The 21232-nt window shown below is 37.3% G+C and overlaps 1 protein-coding gene across 4 annotated transcripts in view; it reads left to right on the top strand.

The window, feature by feature from the left end:
• Nucleotides 1–21232, top strand: part of CHRM3 (cholinergic receptor muscarinic 3) — a 286713-nt gene that overhangs the window by 158013 nt on the left and 107468 nt on the right. For 3 of the 4 annotated variants that reach the window (XM_086744430.1, XM_086744432.1, XM_086744431.1), the window contains one exon: nucleotides 100–202. In XM_086744430.1, coding sequence (XP_086600556.1) covers nucleotides 100–202 — 103 coding nt within the window. Of the gene's footprint in view, nucleotides 1–99; nucleotides 207–21232 lie in introns of all 4 variants that reach the window. The other variant, XM_086744433.1, reaches the window with a different exon arrangement.

Below are 21232 nucleotides of genomic sequence, written 5' to 3'. Positions count from 1 at the left end.
TCAGTCCAAAGGAGGCCATTTGGCTCATATGTTTGTGTCTACCCCATGTGTCCATAATCTTTTTTTAATAATTCTTCTTCTATCTTGTTTTGTTCACAGCCTACATGCTGACACAGTACCAGTTTTGTTTCCAAAAGAGGAGTTCACAGAACTACACAGTGCCTGATCCAACTAGCTGCTTTGATGTTCCTCCCTGGACCATGTAGGTAAAATTCAAGTAAACGTATATATTCACATTATATTTTTCCAAATATTCAGCATATCAGGAAACAGCTCATTTTTGGCAACAGTGCTCACTTTGCGAAGTCAGGGTCTTTTGGAATTTATGGACTACAAAATCATGTATTAAGGCCTTTTACCTCTGTGATGTGTTTTATCATCAACAGATGCACAACTGTACACAGTCATATGTCACATTGTATTTTGTCTCCTTGCCACATCAATTTTAAGTTATTGTGGGTGCTGGGAACACTATGAATGCATATCTTTCCTGTAGGCATGCCTGAACTAACTTTAATAGCAGCTGCAGTGGTGCAAATTTCAGCTTAGGCACAAAAGCCAGCACAGAAATTGAATGCAAACCTTGAGCCTCCTGTTATTACAACTGCACAGCTAGCAGAATAAGGTCTAACCAGGGTAAGAGCTAGGCTGAACAAGTTTACATGGATGAACCTTTATACTTAAGAAGAGTAGAGCAGTATCATGGTATTGGTAATCAGGAGAAAGATACCTTCAAGTTATTCCTGTTGATTATCTGAGCTTCTGCACAAACCCTCAAGTTTTCTATGAGTTTCAGACGTAATAAAAAATTTAGCCAATATTCCACCTCCAGAATTTCCCCGCAGAATAATTTATTCTTGCTGTAGCAGAGGTGAGAATCCAACAAGTTGAATTCAATTTCTTGGAAGTGTGTTTTCCCTTCTGGTTTTGGTATGCTGGCTGGGTTTAGTTTCAACAAGTTATTTCCCTCTGAGAGAGTAAACCTAGGCAAAGAATTAAATTGTTCTGATTAAATTGCCAGCATTCATTATCACTTGATTGCTTTCTCCCTTGTATGTTATGCTGTTTTAGATCTCAGTTGTAGTGGCATTTAAAATAATTTACATGAATTGGTAGGCTGCAGCATTTTTGTCTACATTACAGTTGGTGTTTCTTTTACGTTCCTTACACATTTCTGTAAAATTTCCACCTTGGTTTGTATTTCTGATTTTATGGAAATGAGTTGTAAACATGGATATATAGCAGTGGTTTAGATGGCCTGTATTTACACATGCTGGCACGCTCTCCTTACACAGAAAACAGCTCTCCTCCTCATATACTTGTTTAGGGACTGCGGCACTGACAGCTTATTGTGATTGTTTCTGGAGTGTCTTGAGATTTCAGTCACTCAGTTCTGTCTGGAGAAAGCTTTCTAACCAAGTCATCTCAGGAAAACATTTTCATAGCGTACTGGCTGAATCTTTATGACTTCAGTACTAATGAGAGGTGTCTCAAATGAATCCTGAAATGATGCTTACCCTTGCTTTCATATCCTGAAATTAGGACATGATATCTTGCACACTGTTACACAGCTGGCCATGCTCAGTTACAGTTGGTTTTGCCCTTTCATGTTGTTTTGACTATATTCCAGCTTCACTTAGCTGGTTTTTTTCAGGTATTTTGTGAAAAGTTGTGGGCTTGCGTTTGGTTCGATTTTGCAGATGACAGATTTTTTATGAATAAAATACTGAAAAGCCATAAATTTTCTGGTTTATTAGTTAAATTTAAATTGTCATAATTCATAAGTGTGTTGCTAGCTCTAAGTTGGAGAAGAGATTCACGTTCCCTGTTGTGAGTACCCAAAATCTTTCCCAACTGTAAATGATGGGCAGGAAAGCAATCCCAAAAGACATTTATTATGCTGGAGAGGGTATAGAGGTTGAGGAGAATGGTGGGGGTTTTTTTTGGTTGTTTTTTTTTTTGTTGTTGTTTTTTTTTTTTTTTTTTTGTAGGTATCAGTGGCACAACTATTCCTTGACAGGAAATTTTTTTAAATTTCTACCAAAATTCGCACTACCCCAAAGGAACTGGAATTGAACTGTATTCAGTTTTAGCCTAAAGGGAAAGTGACAAAGAAAATACCTGAATTCCTGTAACTAACTTATGCAAATTTTGCTACAGTCCACATTTCTTTCCCTGTGTAAACATGTATTATTTGTCACCTAAACTCTTATGTGATGGTGGGGAAACAGTGAGTGAAAAATAAAGGGTTAAAGCATCGAACCATATAATCTGTTGACAAGAAATATAGAATCATAAAATCGTTTGGATTGGAAGGGACCTTTAAAGGTCACCTAGTGCAACCCCCCTGCAAGGAGCAGGGACGTCTCCAACCAGATCAGGTTGCTCAGAGCCTCATTCAACCTAACCTTGAATGTTTCCAAGGATGGGGCATCTACTACCTTATTATATATTATTTATTATGTATATATTACCACCTTATTATATATTAACAAGAGTTTCAGAAAGCCACAGATTAATATCTTTTTTTTTCCTGATACTAAATTAACAACAACAAAGCCATTAATGGAAATAAATCTAATTAATTGCTTTATATTTGCACTACACTGTCATACTACCTCTTAAGGGTTTATATGTATAAAGAAATAAGAAAATAATGTACTTTCTTACCCACGAGTGTGCAGCACATTAAACACAATTTGTCAGTTTATCTGAAGACATTACATTAGTCAAGAGGAGCAGCATCATTTTGCTTAGCAAAGGTACATTATCTCAGCTGTTTGGGCTGTCAGAATCTTAAAATCTTGCCTCAGATGCAAGGGTAATGGTCACTATAACATGAATTTGTCATTTAACACAAGTAATGCTTCTACTTTAGTAGCTTTTAGCAAAGTATAGATGTCTGCAACGGTTGTGGTACAGGTTGACTTTCTAATACGGAGTACAAATTCTAAGACAATTGGTATAACTTTCAAGTGTGAACTAGATAATATCTGACCTAAGAAGAGCCAGAGAAAATATATTTTCTTAGAAGGTTTGTACAGCAGTATATTCATGTTGATTATTTTTTTAGAAGTGTTAAAACTCATTCATATTTGTTTTATATAGTCATAAATGTGATTAAAAATATTTTTCTGCATCTAAATATCTACCTGAAACTTTGTGATATTGATAACATCTACTAACTCAAACAGAAGTTTAACTCCAGAGCATTGATGTTTGTTTTACATAGAGTAGTGACACAGAAATATTTGCCCCTATATATTATCCCTTGAAAAATGATTCGAGCACTTAATCCAAACCTAATGAGAACTTGTATTTTAATTTATGTATCTATTTATTTATTTAGCCATATTGGTAGTAGGTTAGAGCTGAAGAGTAGCTTTGACTAAAAGAATAACTGATTCAAAGCACGTGTGATGAGCTCATGCTGTAAGCAGTTGCACAATCGGTTCAATCATACAGTGCTTACTTAGTCCCTTTGAAGTGACTTGGCTTGACATTGTTTCAGGAGAAACGTCACAGCTTAGACCATTGTAGACCGTCTATGGCTGCTGGGTTGAGTTAATGGCTCATCCATGAGGATAGGGTGCTATTATGCTTTAAAAAGATTAATAGCCCAAATTAATTTTCTAAAGACAATTTCCTCTTTGTAGTTATTTAACTGAGTCTATGCAGTAGCTATTGATAGTGAGGGAAGCACATAGACTGGGATTCAATTTATTCATTCATATTTGCTTATTTATTCATAAATAAAATTTTCTAATTATATGGAGGAAAAAAGGTGACACAAACTGGTCATTTGTAATTTGCGTCCTGAAAGAAAGTGTTCTTTTTATACTAGAACTAATTTTTTTTTAAGGATTTGTGATTTAAATGAAAGATGGAAATATTTATGTATTTAAATTGAAGTATACAAAATATAATTACTCTCAGCTGAAACTCCCTCTAGGGTATAGTGTAAACAATTCTTTTTTCATTACATGCATTAAAAAATCAAGTGGAATGATTATGACTGAGTTCCATTCCCTCTGAAAAAGACATAACTTTTGTCAACAAAGATCTTTCAATATATTTTTTTTCAGAGGGAAGACTATTAGTTTTCGGAATTACAAATTTCTATTTCCTCTGGCATTAAAAAAAAAAACTTGAGTTTTCTTGTTGCATGCTTCACCAGACTGATCATATTTAACTTGTGAGGACACTGAGTATTTTGCAGCAGTAGGTGGTATGTGAGATACAGACTTCAGGAAGAGCATGATTTCCGTAACCACTTCAAAGGAAATACATTATAAATAAAATAAATTTCTCTGGGGGCTTACAAAACCATTCTGTTTATAATGTAAATTATATTAAGCTGAATAAAATAGTACAGTAAAACCCTCAAGGGAAAAATACTTCATTTAAGTTTGAACATTACATTACTTCCATTAATTGGAAGTATTTTACTCTCTCTCTATAATAGTTTATTTTTCATGGAATATATATAATTAAAAGTATTGTCGTTATAACAGGAGTCATTCTTTCCCATTTTGCCTTCCAAGCCCTTCTGTTCAGTAGATCACTATAGTTTTATTTGCCTGCCTTCTTTCATTTCTCATTGCTTTATTCCTGGTGACTAACCCTCTAAGCATCAGTGTATGACAGAATATTACCATCGCTGTGTCACACATGTTTAACTTAATCAGACTTATACTGGAACTGAGACTCTCAACCCACCTGAAGTTTTTTATCAAAACCACAGACTGCAAGGCTTTCTTCTGCTGGAATATTTTAGTCTGCACATCCAAACCATACTGCTTGCTTCTTCCAGGATGCTCGCAGAGGTAACTGTTGAGCAGGGGCTCCAGCACAAGCAACAGGATCCCTTAGTTTCCCTGCTTTATAGATGTAACTTGGAGGCAGAGAGGAGATGCTGTACTTAGATACGTATATACATGCCCATGTTTTTTGTGTATCTACAGATTTAAGGTTTACATGTTTGTGCATATGTGTGCATGTGATTTGCTGGTATACATATGGCTACTGTTCTTTTCTTGCTATAAATTTATGCCTATTTAGTTTCATATGGGAACCTGATAGGATATTCCACTTTCAGTCATATGAAGGTAATGACTTCCAGGAGAGGATGACTAGGAAAATATTGAAAACCTCAGTGAAATATCTAATTGTAAGAGTGATTTATTCCACCTTCCTTTTTCACCTCATGATAAGAGACCATACAGACTGAACTAAATCAGGTTATCGTTCTTAACAGCATGGAAGGCAGTAAATCAGTAGGCTGAGCTCCTCTAATACTGACAGCTTTCCAGTGTGGGTTTCTGTAGAAAAAGTCTAAGCGTATACAAGCTTGCAGAAGCTGAAACAGGTTGTATAATAGAAGCAGGCCAGTCTCATATGCAATACTTATTCCTATTTTAGAGTCAACTTTAAACCAGCCACTAACTTCAAATTAATCCACAATTAAGGTCTAAAACAAGCTTTGTGTTTCATATAACTTAATTTCAAGTCATGAAATATATTTTTCCATAGGAAAATAAATCTTTACAGCAAAATATTAACAATACTAAAATATAAAAAATAAAGAAACCATGCATGAATTTCCCCTAATTTATAAAATGTTTGCTTTTTTTTTTAAGAACACTTTCAAAAGGTAATGGTAATTAAAACTAATGCTGGATTGAATAAAAACTTTGTTGACCTGGCAGTAATGTTAGACTGAGTAAACTTTGAGGGAGAAAAAGGTAGTAGAAAATATCAAAGCTTAGACATATTTTTGATTGACTCAGAACCTACAAGTTTTATGAAAATAGTAAGAAGACTTAGTCACAAAAGTCTGAATAAATTACTACTTCAGTATACTTTATAAAACTTTCATTAAGGCTTAAATACAGTTTCCTTTAGCGAGGAACTGCAAGACTGTAAATTGAGGCTTTGTTCTGAATTTGCAAATGTGTCTGTCTGGCTAGTTGTGCACTTTGTCATGCGCTCTGTCTTCATACACACACAACTGCCACCTGCCCATGCCCTGAATGACAGCAAGGCACTAGAATTGCGTGTTTTATTCAGAATAGTAGTCATAGGAAAACATATTTGCAAGTGCACTGACTGTTGTTTCAATGTAATTTATAAGTAAAATCAGCTTTCAAATGGACAGTTAATGCTGAAAGGAAAATATTTTAACTCCAAAAGTTTCATTACAAAATATTTTCAACCTTCTGTACATATGATAACACCTTGCCTGGTCTGTTTTTCTACAATGAGAATGTTATCTCACATTTGTGCCTTTCACATTGTCTCTCAAGAGGCTATAGCATTGTCTTGAAATATCTCCTCAAAATCATACACTTTTAAAAGTTATTATTTTGAACACTGTGATTAACAAGTGAAAATGAAAGATTGCAGTACTAAAATCAGGTATACCTCAGGATCTGTATATTTCAGGAAGTTACTTAAACCTATACAAATGTTTTTAATATGCATACATAACATAAAACATACTGCCTTTATATAGATGTTAGCCATCCCTTTCTTGTTTTCTCATTTAGCCTGTGAGTTTTCTGGGGAATGTATTGTCTCTGCTGTCAAAATACAAATAATGAAAGATATCATACTGGAAGTGTCAGTCCAGCTGCAGTTAGTAATCGGTGTTTCTTTGAAGAAGAGAATGTAGGAGGAAAGGAAATGGTCCAAACAAGCTGGATTTGTGCTTTTTTTCCTTGTGATTTTTCAACCTTTTTTTCATTTTAGACAGCAGAAGAATAAGTGATTCTAAAACTGAACTCTATATTCAGTTCTTGGGCGCAGTGTATCACTTGTGCGTGAAAGCTGGAGGGGTTCACAAACAGCTCTAGCAAGATGGTCACTGCTGATATGCCTGGTTCTGGGTGAATTACAAAGCTTATACTTTCATGCCAGTACATCTCTTTTTAAAAATGCCTGCATTTTATTGGGATACTATTGCAGAGCTGATTCTACCAAGTAAGGTGCAAAGGGCTGATTCTCTAACGTATAGCTACTCTCAATGTTGGCCTTGTGCTGATGTAAATATAACTTAATACAGTTGTTTGCATGTGACAAAAAAAAAAAAGGATTCCTCAATGTTCAAAGTATTTTTAAATCCCTGATATTCAGTGAGGATTTTGAGTAAGTGACTCCAAAGCATGCACTGATACAGTGTGCATGAGAAAAGTGTTAGAATCACATTCACTGCAACCTGTAATTACTTTGTTGGCAAGTTTGTAAAACTTATCCTAGTGATTAATAGAAAAGAAGAAATTAATAGTGTGCCTCCATGTTTTTCTGTGGAAGATATTCCATCCCTTCTGTTAATTTATAATATCAGGTTGACTGTGTTGACAAACTGACACTAAGGAATGGAGCATATGAATGATTGTGTCCTAGGTGTAAAATAAATAATTCCCTATGATTTGTCAATTTCAAACTTTTCTCAAAATTAATTAATTAATTTAAGGGTCCATTTAATTAATTAAAAGCATTTTTGTTGTTGGTTTGATGCTTGTCTTAAAGTGAAGTGAAAAGTATTTTCAACAACAGTCAAACTGTGCCCCAAGGGATGCCCAAGACAAGTTATTGCAGCACTTGGGAAAGATCAATAGAGAAGTTTTACAATTGAGAGCAGAGCTTTCTGTGGCATGGTGTCAAAGACTCAGACTCACTAACCCACATGCCCTCTGCTCCTGTTTGTAACTGGCGATTGCCCAAGCATTTTCAAGATTTGTTTCAGTTTCTCTTTGTGCTCACTTTTTAGTATTTACCTCATAGATTTTTCCAATGCTCTGTGACATTTGCAGAGTGTGATGACCAAGGTCTCAAATTCTCATGTGTAATCGTTAAACATTTCCTATGTAATCACCAGGTGACAGAGCTGCAGGCAACACAGCTTGCGAGAGAGGACTTTTCAGCCTGATTTCTGGTTTTCAGGTGAGCTCTAGGCACCACTCCTGTACCACTTGATCTAAGGCTATTGCAGCCCTGGTGTGACTCTGCAAAGGGTTTTGAACAACTGGAGGCTCAAGAAGGCTGCAAAACATGTACTGGGCTGCTCATCAGCTGACATTTACCAGCTTGACTGACTTGTAAAAGAAAACTTGAGAAGCAACATTTTGACATGCAATTTGTCAGTGACATTTGTACTAAATGGATATAACGTCTGTCTTCAAAAGTACTGAGCCAGATCTTCAGACTGTGTTACTCTGAATATTTTTTTTTAAAGTATGTATTGCCTTCTGAAACATTAGCGGATGTTGCTTGGTTAATAAGAACTAAGCATTCTTAAAGGTCCCTGAGAAAAGAAACAATAGGTGTTTCCTGTCAGTCTTTTTTTTTCATATGGGGAATATCAAGTTGAAGATTGGCTGCAATATAGTATATTGTTTTTTTGTCTCTGTGGAAAATAAGGTATTAGAGTGTCTTGGGGAGAGCATGTGGACTGTTAAGTTTCTGCTCTTTTGTTTGCCCAAGCCAATGCCTCTTTGATGAGCTGCATTTCTGGTTTCTTCACGCTGTATCCATTCCTAGTGACTCTTTTTCCTCTCAGTAGCAACCAAGGTTGACTGATTATTATTATCCATTCTCTTTATGCATCTGTCTTTTTGGGACTATTTGGATTATATGCCTAAAACCCAGTCAGAATTAATAAAGATTTAAAATACTGAAAAATCTCTTCTCTTATTGCTCTTCTTTTTAATTAGGAAAACTCAGAAACCTAAGGGCTACCAATCCATACATCCTTTTTTTTTTTTTAATCTTTTTTTCTTTTTTCTTTTCCTCTGTCCAATGTTTTGCATTAACAGGGGCCTTGGTAGCAATTTTTGCTTATCTGTAATTGCTGAAGAGGCCTTTGGGACACACTGCACCAAGTAGCTCCCAAATATATATAGGGTTGTATAATGCATTACATGTCATTAAATCATAGAATCATAGAATGGTTAGGGTTGGAAGGGACCTTCAAAGGTCATCTAGTCCAACCCCCCTGCAAAGAGCAGGGACATCCTTGACTAGGTCAGGTTGCTCAGAGCCTCATCCAGCCTGGCCTTGAACGCTTCCAGAGATGGGGCCTCCACCACCTTTCTGGGCAACCTGTTCCAGTGTTCTATAACTCGCATCGTAAAAAATTTTTTCCTAATTTCTAATCTAAATCTACCCCCCTCTATTTTAAAACCATTACCTCTCGTCCTATCACAACAGACCCTACTAAACAGCCTTTCCCCATCTTTCTTGTAGGCCCCCTTGAGGTACTGGAAGACCACTATCAGGTCTCCCCGGAGCCTCCTCTTCTGCAGGCTGAACAGCCCCAACTCTCCCAGCCTGTCCTCATAGGAGAGGTGCTCCAGCCCTTTTTATCATCTTCGTGGCCCTCCTCTGGACCTTCTCCAACTGGTCCATGTCCTTCTTGTGTTAGGGGCTCCAGAACTGGACACAGTACTCCAGGTGGGGCCTCACCAGGGCAGAGTAGAGGGGGAGAATCACCTCCCTCGACCTGCTGGCCACAATTCTCTTGATGCAGCCCAGGATGTGGTTGGCCTTCTGGGCCGCAAGGGCGCATTGCCTGCTCATGTTAAGCTTCTCATCCACCAGCACTCCCAAGTCCTTCTCCTCAGGACTGCTCTCAATCCATTCCCCGCCCAGCCTGTATTTGTGCCTGAGATTGCCATGACCCAGGTGCAGGACCTTGCACTTGGCCTGGTTGAACTTTGAGGTTGGCACGGGCCCACCTCTCCAGCCTGTCAAGGTCCCTCTGGATGGCATCCCTCCCTTCCAGCGTGTCGACGGCACCACACAGCTTGGTGTCGTCGGCGAACTTGCTGAGGGTGCACTCTATCCCACTGTCCATGTCGCCGACAAAGATGTTGAACAGGGCCGGGCCCAGCACTGACCTCTGAGGGACACCACTCGTGACCAGTCTCCACATGGACATTGAGCCGTTGACCACCACTCTCTGAGTGCGGCCATCCAGCCAACTCCTTATCCATCGAGTGGTCCGTCCGTCAAACCCATGTCTCTCCAGTTTAGAGAGAAGGATGTCGTGCGGGACAGTGTCAAAAGCTTTGCACAAGTCGCTTCAATTAGATCCCTAGTGCACACATGCACAATCATTATTACTTGCAATATGTATCAACAGCTTTAACTCTAAAAAAATAAGCTCAAGCTCTGTAGTACCACTGTCAATAATTTGCTCAGACTGTTTCTCAGTACATATAGGGATTTATTAGAGAGTGTCAATAATTAGTGGGAGGTTTCTTCCTCTTTTTAAAGACAGTTTTAAGTTTTATTTCAGTGGTTTCAGTGAGTCTGATTAGCTTTTGGCAATTTAAAGAAATGAAAAGAGCAAATCCTGAACTGGGAAGAAGTGCCTGTATTCTTCTGGGTCTTGATTTCTGTTTAAGCTGCCTGTGAAGGCAGAGAGCTACCTGGAAAACAGAAGTATCTTTAGAAAAATTATTTCAAGTTGCTAGGACTTGAAATATAGGATGGAGCTGGAAGAAAGAGAAAAGATGTTATATTTAACAACACTTAGAGGAGATAGGACTTCATCATTTTAAAGTCCTGTGGAGGACCCCTGTATGCTAAGCTACACAGAATTTAATCTGCTGATGAAAGGATGAGGTGAGCGTGCCAGAATTTAAGCCTCTGCCTAGGTTTTTCCCCCTTAGCGATTAGATCTAGAAGCTACTTTCTCTGGCTATGAGTCCCTCTAAATCATTGCTTTAAAGAATTGTATACAAACTGACTGTATCTCCATGAGATAGTGAGGAGTCTACATTATTTTAAGTATTTGAGAAAAACAGAAAATGTTCTCTGCCAGTTTCTTCTTTCTTTAGTCCTTTTTCATCTAGGATACTTGCAGTATAAATCATAATACAGCTGTGATTTTCCAGCTCAGATTCTGGTGTAAAGATCCTGAAATGTAGGGATATCTATTTCTTACATATCCCTACATTTTGGGATCAGATTTAGAAAGTTCCCTGCAGATTAAGACAAAAGGATTCCTTTCTTTATCTATGTGTTTCTGATGTATGCATTTGTGTATTTTATTACATTTGTCCTCATGACTTTAAAACCAGTGGAATTCCATTGTTCTACTTCTCTGAGGCTTAAATAAGCATATGATAATGGCAATACAGAAAAATAGGTGACTGCTCTTGGTCTCCTATTAACTTACTGATTAAAAAACTGGACTTTGTATTCAGACTTTTATATATAAAAGCAGTATTTTTTTTAAAGATAATAGTATTGTATACAATTAATATGAATGAAAATATCTTGTTTCTTTAAATCTATGATGAAATGTAATAGCATATATTTTAATTTTATTGACAGTCTGTACGTTTGCTATCATCACAAACTGACTTTTTAAGTTAAACGTGATCAGCTATATCAAATGTTTTTGCATCAATTTTTTTATTTTAAATTTTCTTCATTGACTCTGAATTTTTCATATGGTGTGATATAAATAACCTAAGTAGTGACTTGTTGCATCTATGAATTGTTTCTGTGAGGTATCTAGTTACATCAATTTTCAGAAGAATCTCAAAGATTTTCACACATAAAAGCAGGTAGAATAAGTGAGACTTCAATGTTTTGCTTTAGTACTGCTTCCTTTCCAGCTCTTTTCAGTGGCTATTAGTAGATTTTTATGTTTTCAACCTTTATGTGATTGCTGTCGTGGATGGAAAGCACATGCCACATAATAACCAGGTATTTACGTTTCATTAATTAGATATAAAAATATGTATAAGAAAATAAAGGAGAGTAGAAATTGGTTAATGTCTTGATTTTATAAGACAGATGTACTAGTACCATCTCAGTGAAAATTGTGTGAAGGAGTAATTAGGTTATGAGTTTTGGAAGTATCTAAAGGAGGTTAAACTTTCAAAATGAAGTTTTAGATTATTTTTTTAGAATAAAATAACCAATTTCTGACAGTTTCCTGACCCAGAATATTAAACTTACTAGATGTTAGTAACGGCTGAAAACTCAGTTGTGAGGATTGGGTCAGAGAGGAGAACCACACGATTTCTGAGCTTTGTGCCAGTAAGAGGGACACAAACCCAGGATTTTTCTGCCCCATTTACAGGGAGCTGAGTAGCAGCAGCAACAGTATTGCACTGGGAAAAGCTGTGCATTCCTTCCTTTCTCACCTTTGTGCAAATGTATGAGAAGCAGGGTCATCAGGATAGTTCACCTTATCTATTTTTCATTGGAAAAAAACCAAGCACAGTCAGTCCTATTATGTGTGCAAACACATCTCTTAGAAAAACACATGCATGTCGCTGACAGTGACTAAATGGGCTTATATATGTGTTTCACAAATGTAATAGACCAAGGAAGCGGAACATTTACATAATAATGTTAATCCCAGAATAGTATAGGTGACTTTTATCTGCAGCTTCTGGTAACAACTGGATAGGAAGCATCGATAAACTGTGGGAGACTGCCAGCTCAGATTGGATCTCAGTGGGCAAGGATTTGAGAGCACAGGTGGCTGAAGGCAAGCACGGCTCTGTTATCCAAAGGTGTGAATGCCTGTATCAAGGTATCTGTTGCTATGCTTAGCCCTCCACAGGGGTATATGAAAAGTGGGCAGGAGTGGATATTGTCCTAGCTTCAATATGGATTTAAAGGAGTTTAACTAGTTGTCATAGATCAGTATTGCAAGGAAGAAATTCTACAAAATCAACACGATGAGCATGTGATCTATCCAAAACATGACATCTTAGAGCAGACTGCATTAGAGCAAGCTGGCAGGTAACACAAGATATAAGGTTGCTGAAGCACAAAAATCACATGACAGTACAGCTGTCTGATGCCAATATGTTTTCATTATTCCATTTTAATAGTTGAAAAGTAAATTCTGATGTAATATTCTTCAGAAGTCACTAGAAAAAAAAAAAAAAAACCTTTAGTAAAAATATTATGCTTGGGGTCCTTCCTGATCTCTGGTTGGGATTGATCATCCTAAAAGTATGATGTATTTATTTTTTAATAAATTATTTCCTGTTACAAGAGCTGAAACAGGAAAATGGTAGAACGTACACTAAAACTTAATCAGGAATTGTTTAGACACTTTTCTAAATTTGGATCATAATACACACCCTTATCTAGTAAGCAATAAGGTTTACAAGCACAAAGCATGTCTTGTTTTATAGTAGACATATTGATTGCTCATTAGATGCTGTTCTCCATCACTTTTAATGTTTTCCTTCCCATAGCAATATTATAATATCGTTTAGATATGACTTGATCACTTATCATATATGCAAAGAAAAACATCCAGTATTGTGTTCTGTTGTGGAAGGGGTTTCCTGAAGCATTCGCACTGTTAAGGAAGGACAAAAAGTATTGAGGCAAGGCTGTGCTTGTTCTTTTTCTTTCTGTGGGAATTAATTCATCATATTCTCGCTAATTTCTAGAAAAAATTTCTCTACTTCCCATGTAATCAGTATCCCCAAAGAAAAATTTCTATTATGCCCAAGAAGTAAAGTCATATGTTTGTAAAAAGACCAAGTCCCTAGAGCACAACTTGAAATATTACTCCCAGATGGATAGACCTGAACAATGCATTGCCAAAATGTAATCATTACCATTAAGCAATACTGCCAGTAGTGTTTATGATATTTTTGTTCTGTGGCTGAAAATATCATGCAGTATTCTTTTCTATTCACTATTGCATGCCCTGTAACACTCAGGAAAAAAAAAAACAATCCTCTCTTTTGTTCTCTATGAAGTTTCTTCTGTAAATTGCTTTCCTTCAGAAACAAAGCTGCTGTCATCTCGTCTGTCCCTTCCTAGTCAGTCCCAATGGGGAAAAGTTAAGGGAATTTGTCACAGCGGAAGAGCTTCAGAAAACTGCTGAGCAAATAATTAACTCTCTCTGAGCTCGTTTGGTACTTGTGAGCATGCAGGAGGGGAGATACTTTGAATGAAGGAGAAAATTGTTTGGCTTTCACTTATTGAGAGGTATTGGAAACTTCCACTCAAGATATATCTCTAGGAAAAAATCTCTAATATACTACAAATGCCACTGCGACTCACTCAGTCATTAGGACTTCTTCCACTAGATTTTAACCTTTGATGGAGTGGAGAAGAAATATAGTATTTGTAAAAACAAAGAATTTACTAAGGGCTTTTTTATGTTTATATCAGTTCTATTATTTGCTGTTTCTGTTGGAGCAAGGTCACATTTTAAATAAGCAAAATACTAACTCTGGCTTCCTATCCCTTGAAAATGAAACAATATCTAAAAAGTATCTTCATAAAGGTATCATCAACATGATACCATAGTAGTTGTTGTATCTTGTGAATCTGCACAACATATTTATTCAGTCTGCAGGCCAAAAGACTACTGCTATCTCTTAGTCCACTAACTTTGAGGATTCAGGAAGTCAAAATAAGCTCCTTCCATCTTCCATGCTTTCATCTTCTGTGCTTTATCACCTATAGTTGAGGCTATTTGAACTTACTGTCAATCCGTTATTATTCATTGCCTGCTTATGAGGTCTTCAATTGTACCTATGCTTTTCACAGACACTACCAAAGGAATCTGTGTTTCAGAGCTAGCTGGGGCTACATACTTCCAAAAGCTCAGAATCCTTTATGGATGTTCAGTACCTTGTTCAGCCTAAATATGTATACAGATTTGTATTTTTTAAGTAAAGAAGGAAATCTGAATGATTTTAGTTCTACGTAGGCAGTGTAGCAAATAATAGAGCTAGTGAGTGGATGCCAGTGTTTTCTGTAGAAAAAAAAAATAGGAACAACTTAGTTTCAATGAAATTTTCTTGGAGAAACAGGAGAAGAGAGGGAAAGCACAGATTCAGAAAGCTCTAACAGGAGTAAGAAAAAGTTGGCCAGCCTCAGAAAAAAAACCAATTGCTTAAGGCACTGACTCTGGGGTGGTTTAGTCTGGACAGGAGAAGGCTTCAGGAAAGACCTTAGTGTGACTTTTCAATACTAAAAGTTAAGTTACAGGAAACATAGAGAGAGACTTTTTACTATGGCCTACAGTGAAAGAACAAGGGGTACTGATTTTAAATTAAAATAGAGTAGTTTTAGGTTAGAGAAAGGGAATAAATGTTTTACTGTAAGGGATGGTGAGACACTGGAACAGGATTCCCAGAGAAACTATGGATGCTCCATCCTTGGAAGTGTCCAAGGTCAGACTGGATGGGGCTTTTAGTGACCTGATCTAGTGAAAGATTTCCCTGCCCACGATATGGGAGTTGAACTGGATGAACTATAAAGGTCCCTTCCAACCCAAACCATTCTGTGATTATATGATTTATCCTATGATTCTATGTAGGAGACAGTCTTTGCTTTAAACTAGTCAAGCGGAGGGTTTGAATCAATGTCTCTGCATTCTCATGTAAAGCTCCAGATCTTGTGTTAGTAGATATTCTGGCAAATATAAGTCTGTGTATCCTATTTATACTTTTAAAAAATTAACTTCAACTTCTCTCCTAATAAAGAACAGAAAAATACAACCATGATCTCTGAAATCTTTTGGGGTGTGTGAGGACGTTTTCCAATAAGATCTACATGTGTATGCATTTTTGTTTTCAAAAGTGGAAAGAACATTTCACTTTATTTACCTACTTTTCTGATTTAAAGAGTAGACACAATTATATCTTTTTATGAAATCTTGGAGAACACCAGAGAATGTTGAGTCATATACTGCTACATTTGCTTGTATTACCCTAATTATGGTTAAGAAATGTGTTCTTAGATCTGCATAATGACTTTTACCTGCATCTCATTTTGTCTTTTGAGAGAATCTCTGTGATCACTAGTCTGCTTTACCCCTAGTCTAAAGTAATTTCGTAGACCCTTTCTGAGGGCTTAATATGAAACTGCGTCTCCCGGTAGCTCGGATTCTGTGTGAGCCATTTTCAAACTTTCCTCACAGACCATGGATGCTGTATTTACATAATGCGGCAAACCCTCCTAATCTGCCAAAGTTTTAAGACCAAGTCCTTTAAGTCCAAGTTCTCAAGAAATTTTCAGAGATGGGCTCAAAGTTTAAAATCTGTATTGTTATGCCCATTTAAAGCACAGCTTTTCCTGTTACACTAAGGAAAAACACTGGCTGCATTTCAAAGTTGAAAACATGTGCTAGCATTTCTTACCTTTTCTAGTCCCATTCCTACTTTTCTTTTTCATCATTTTAATGTAGATATGCTAAATGGGTTAACGTGTGCTCATTACAAAACAAAACCTTCACAAAGGGGACCCCATATCTGTGGACTTTTGTGAGGAATCCTGATATTCTGCTGTGACACATGTTTTCAGCTTTATTTTCCATCTTTTCAGTTCTGTCAGCCACAGAGATGACTGGGAAATACAGTTAACATAATAATTTCTATCTTATTCCCAAGTTACCCCCCTACTTTGGGTTTTTTTAGTCTTTTATACAGTAACCTACCCTATTTTGAATACCCTGTGTGACACAGGGACAAAAAAAAAAAAAGAAGTAAAAATAGCAGATGGGTTTAAAAAAAAAAAAAAGATGAACAGGAGGAAATTTTGTTTTGTTTTGGTTTTTTTTTTCCTTTGGTAGACATAGCTGTAATTTTTTAAATATAGTTTTCTTGATGTCCTAATCCCTGGGACTTGTGAAGAGGTTTGACTCTGACTCTTTTTCTTTAAGATTTTTATTTTTAAATATAAATAGAGCTATTTGAAAGTTGTTGTCAGATTCTATCTTTCTATGCTTGCAGAGATGTTCCAGGAACAAGAGGACAGTTCCCAAAAGAGCGTGTATCTATTTATCTGGAGTTAAGGCTAGTTACACCAGTGATTAGATTGGCCTATCATGCATACTTTCCAGATTAATTTCCTGCATGATTTTCATCTGGTTTAGATAACAGTTAAATGATGTTTATAGACCTTCTGATCCATGACTATGAAATTTTTCCTAAATAATAAGTTATGCCAGCATCTAATCAAATTAGCAGAGTCAAGGACTGATCCAATGACAGACTGACTTCAGAGGAGTAGGGAGGAAAGTGGGGAACTGTCTTGATTTTCCCTGTGATTAGTGTAAACAGGTGCTGAAAGAGTCAAATATCTGATATTCTGGGCAGCATAACCTCTTCTAGATTTTGCAGAAATTAAGAATACCCAATCATAGATTCTAGGTTTGATGTAGATTTTACTCCATACCAAGCCAGAACCCCCAGAGAGAGCTGGATTCCTCCTCATACCTGGTTCCTGCTGTATCTGCCCGTCCATTTTTGTTTTCTCTTAGCAATGCACGTTTCCATTTCTTCTTGGCTCGCATGAACGTGATTGGTTTGGGTTCTCCTTGCTATCACTGACCTCTTCAGGAGTTAGCTACTTTAATATCTTTGAGGGTCTGTACTGAAATTTGAGAAGTGAGGAAAACTATAGCGGGAACCAGATCTGTTTGGTGGGGCAACTGGGACAGTTAGGATAAACATAGTCTAAATAAATCCATTATTTAAAATAGCAGTGATCTATGTTATCAGGAAAAAAAAAAAATCTACTTCTCTTTCATATCCTTTTGATTTCTTGGATTATTTATTTATTTTGCTACCAGTCACTATTTAATGTTGTTTGTCCTTATTGCCTGTATTCCACTGCTTTTGTTATAATTTACTAATGAATAGCATTTGCAAATTTGCAGTAATAGCCATTAATGGGAAAGAATGGAAACCAAAATCTTAATACAAGACAACATAGTCATCTGTAGGTAGCAGGAATAGATTTACTATATATGCAAAATTCCAAGACAAAGCTTAGTTTTCAAGGCTTCTGAGTGGGATTTCACATCAAAGCAGAATTGCTTTGGTTATGTCTATTGTGAGATTTTTGGAGTAATTGTATCTTATATGTGAAACTCAAAAGATGTCTTAAGATCTAGACTCTGCAAAACCATGGAAGAAACTAAATGATACGTTGCTGCAAACTGAAATAGCTATAGTTTGCACATATCTAGTATTTTTCATCTAAGTAAAAAATATCCAACTTGATGCCTAATAGTCTAATACAGCACAGCATATTCTGTATTCCTGCCAAATAGTTCTGTCATGCAGGTGACTCTTCAGTTTCCTGCAGTACAGTTATATTATTGTTGAATTTCCTGCTTGAGTAACATATCTCCTTCTATGATAAGATGACTCACTTAGCGGATGAGGGAAAGGCTGTGAATGTTGTCTACCTAGACTTCAGTAAAGCCTTTGACACCATTTCCCACAGCATTCTCCCCGAGCAACTGGCTGTTCATGACTTGAACAGGTGTACTCTTCACTGGGTAAAAAACTGGCTGGATGTCCAACCCAAAGAGTGCAGTGAATGGAGTTAAATCCAGTTGGCAGCCAGTCACAAGTGGTGTTCCCCAGGGCTCAGTACTGGGGCCAGTTCTCTTTAATCTTTTAATTGATGATCTAGATGTAGGGGATCGAGTGCACCCTCACTAAGTTTGCAGGCAACGCCAAGTTGGGCAGGACTGTTGATCTGCTTGAGGGTAGGAAGGCTCTATAGAGTGGCTGGATCGATGAGCCAAGGCCAGTTGTATGAGGTTCAATAAGGCCAAATGCCAGATCCTGCGCTTGAGCCACAACAACCCCAGGCAATCCTACAGGCTTGGGGAAGAGTGACTGGAAAGCTGCCTGGTGGAAAAGGAACTGGGGCCATGGTCGACAGCCAGCTGAATATGAGCTGGCAGTGTGCCCAGGCCAAGAAGAGAAGTAACTTCCTGACTTATCAGACACAGTGTGGCCAGCAGGAGTCGGGAAGTGATTGTCCGCCTGTGCTCGGCGTCAATGAGGCCGCACCTCAAATACTGTGTTCAGTTTTGAGCCCCTCAGTACAAGGAAGACATTGAGATACTGGAGTGCGTCCAAAGAAGGTAAACGAATCTGGTGAGGGGTCTGGAGCACAAGTTTTATGAGGAGTGGCTGAGGCAACTAATTATTATTCATTATTTAGGCAAAAATAATTATAAATTTTGTGTGTGGGTTTTTTGGTAAAATCCACAGTAGACTAAGTAAAACTTAAAATAATATTCTATAAAATTTTGTAAGAGTAAACTATGAGTTTCCATCTGTAAAGAAACTGGCAAAACTAGTGAAAGACTACTGTTATAATTTTACTGCAATTGTGTCTCTGAACAATTTTTTGATATCTCTTTCATGGGTTCAAGGGAAAGACAGTAATTCTCCCATTCTGCCACACGCAAAGACATCTTAAAAGTGACAGAAACGCCTGTAACCTTGTAAGGTCTGGAAGTAGCACAGTAAGGGGCAGCATCTGCTGCTACTGCAAATGAATGCAGAACTACAAAGTGCCTAAAGCCAGCTTGCGTTTCCAAGGGGTTATTGGGACTCTCTACTTAGTCTTGTTTGTAGCCTTATTTTCTAGTAGAATTCATTGAATCAATAATTCCCTGCAGTGTTCTTTGTGTGAAGCTCCATGGAGGAATGAAAGCTACCCGGGAGAGCAATTGTGAGAGACTTGGTGGCAGCACTGACAACAACAGTGGCCTCCCCAGAGATGTCATCCTCTCAGTAAATAGTAGCTATGATTTTTTATAATTACAGTCAGCGTTGCTCCTGCTTAGCTGAGGACATCCTTGGATTTAATCTTTGTTTAGAGAAGAATTGGTTCTATTTTGCCAAGCTTCTTGGTTGATACCATTGATATTTAAGGTAAGGAGAACTACAGCATTGATAAAAAATTATGTGTATAGTTAATCTAAAGGAGCAATTTAAAATGTATGAATTACTAGTTATTCCTTCTTAGCTTTCAGTTAGCAAGGTGAAAAGAACATGGCAGCATCATAAAAAGTCCTGTAAAATGTATATTGGTCTGTTTTCAAAATAGGCCATTGAGGTTTTTATTTACCGGACCTTGATAAACTGATGGCTATATCAACAGTGTAATCATTTGAGATAATGTGCCTCATATAAACTTCACACAGCTGGCATACAATTGCTGGATCTGGGATAATTAGAGAGTTCAGTTCAAGTTAGCAGCCTACATATCTACCCAACTTCTCAAACAAGCTGTAAAGTCAGTATGACCTAACTGAACTTGGGCTTTGTGTTGCCACAGCCATCACTAACCTTCAGTATCGTCACACTAAAGTCTCTTTGCCCATACAACTCTTAAAGCTTCTAGAGTTTTAGTTGAACAGGGAATGTGAAATGGACTGTCAGCATTGGTCTTTGCATTGATTTTATGAAGCATGCGCACTCACAATGTCCCCAGTGGATTTTTTGCCAAATGGAATCAGACAGCTATTGTTCAGCTTAGACATTAGAACTGAAAATGATAATGTACTTTTGCATATCTTGGTTAATCTCAAACTTTATAGCTACACTTAAAGGTAGATGCAAGATGAATAAGCATCCCTTAAGAGTCTTTTGTGTGGTAATATGCTAGATTCCTTTTAATTTGAAGTAGCATGCTCTGCAAACCATACTGACTTCGGCGATATTGGAGTTTAAATTATGCCAATTTCTCTGCAGTGCCTCAATCCATGGAAGTATTTGCAGGCTTCTCTTAAGCTTTCTTTGGCTCTGAAAAGCCAAGTCCAGGGAATGTATAGCAAGGCGTGATGTTTATCTTTCATACAATACATCTAAAATGTCAAAGCCATTCTGAGCACAGCCAGAATACATTTTTTAAATAGGGTCTGCAACCTCAAACCATAAAAGGCAAACCACCTTGTCATCTTTGTCCAGAGAACATGTCTGAGTTACTCCAGCAGGAAGCCTATGCTGAGTAGAAGATGGCTCTTCCAGAGTTTTCAAGTTTCAGAGGCTTGATTTTGCCAGCTAATCAACTAAGCAGCAGTGACAGAAACACTGTGCCCGCTAACACGATTCAGAGTTGTGCTCCAGTAGGAAGTTTCTCTGTGATCCTATGCACCCTTAGAAATGTGTATTTTCCTGCTTTTTGGTCTGTATTTGCACGCTAGTTGCTTTTCAGTTTGGCTGATGAGACTGCATTTTGGTACATGGTTGGTGTGTACAATTTGCAGCCTTGCATCTTCACTACCCCTGCTTAGTCCCCTTTGGAAGATGATGTCCCTTCGTGATATATGCAGCACTGTGCATACAGTCACATGGGCAAATAAATTCTTTGTGAGTTCACCTCATAATCCTGTGCCATGATATGGTTAAGCAGAATTTGGTAAAAAAATATGTGCTGAACTTGACTTCAGCATAAGGGTAAATTCCTGTAT

Source organism: Chlamydotis macqueenii, chromosome 3 (genome assembly GCF_036417535.1).
Source record: "Chlamydotis macqueenii isolate bChlMac1 chromosome 3, bChlMac1.mat, whole genome shotgun sequence".
NCBI lineage: Eukaryota > Metazoa > Chordata > Aves > Otidiformes > Otididae > Chlamydotis > Chlamydotis macqueenii.
Note: the sequence above shows the minus strand (reverse complement) of the source record. Positions and strands in the feature narration are given on the sequence as shown.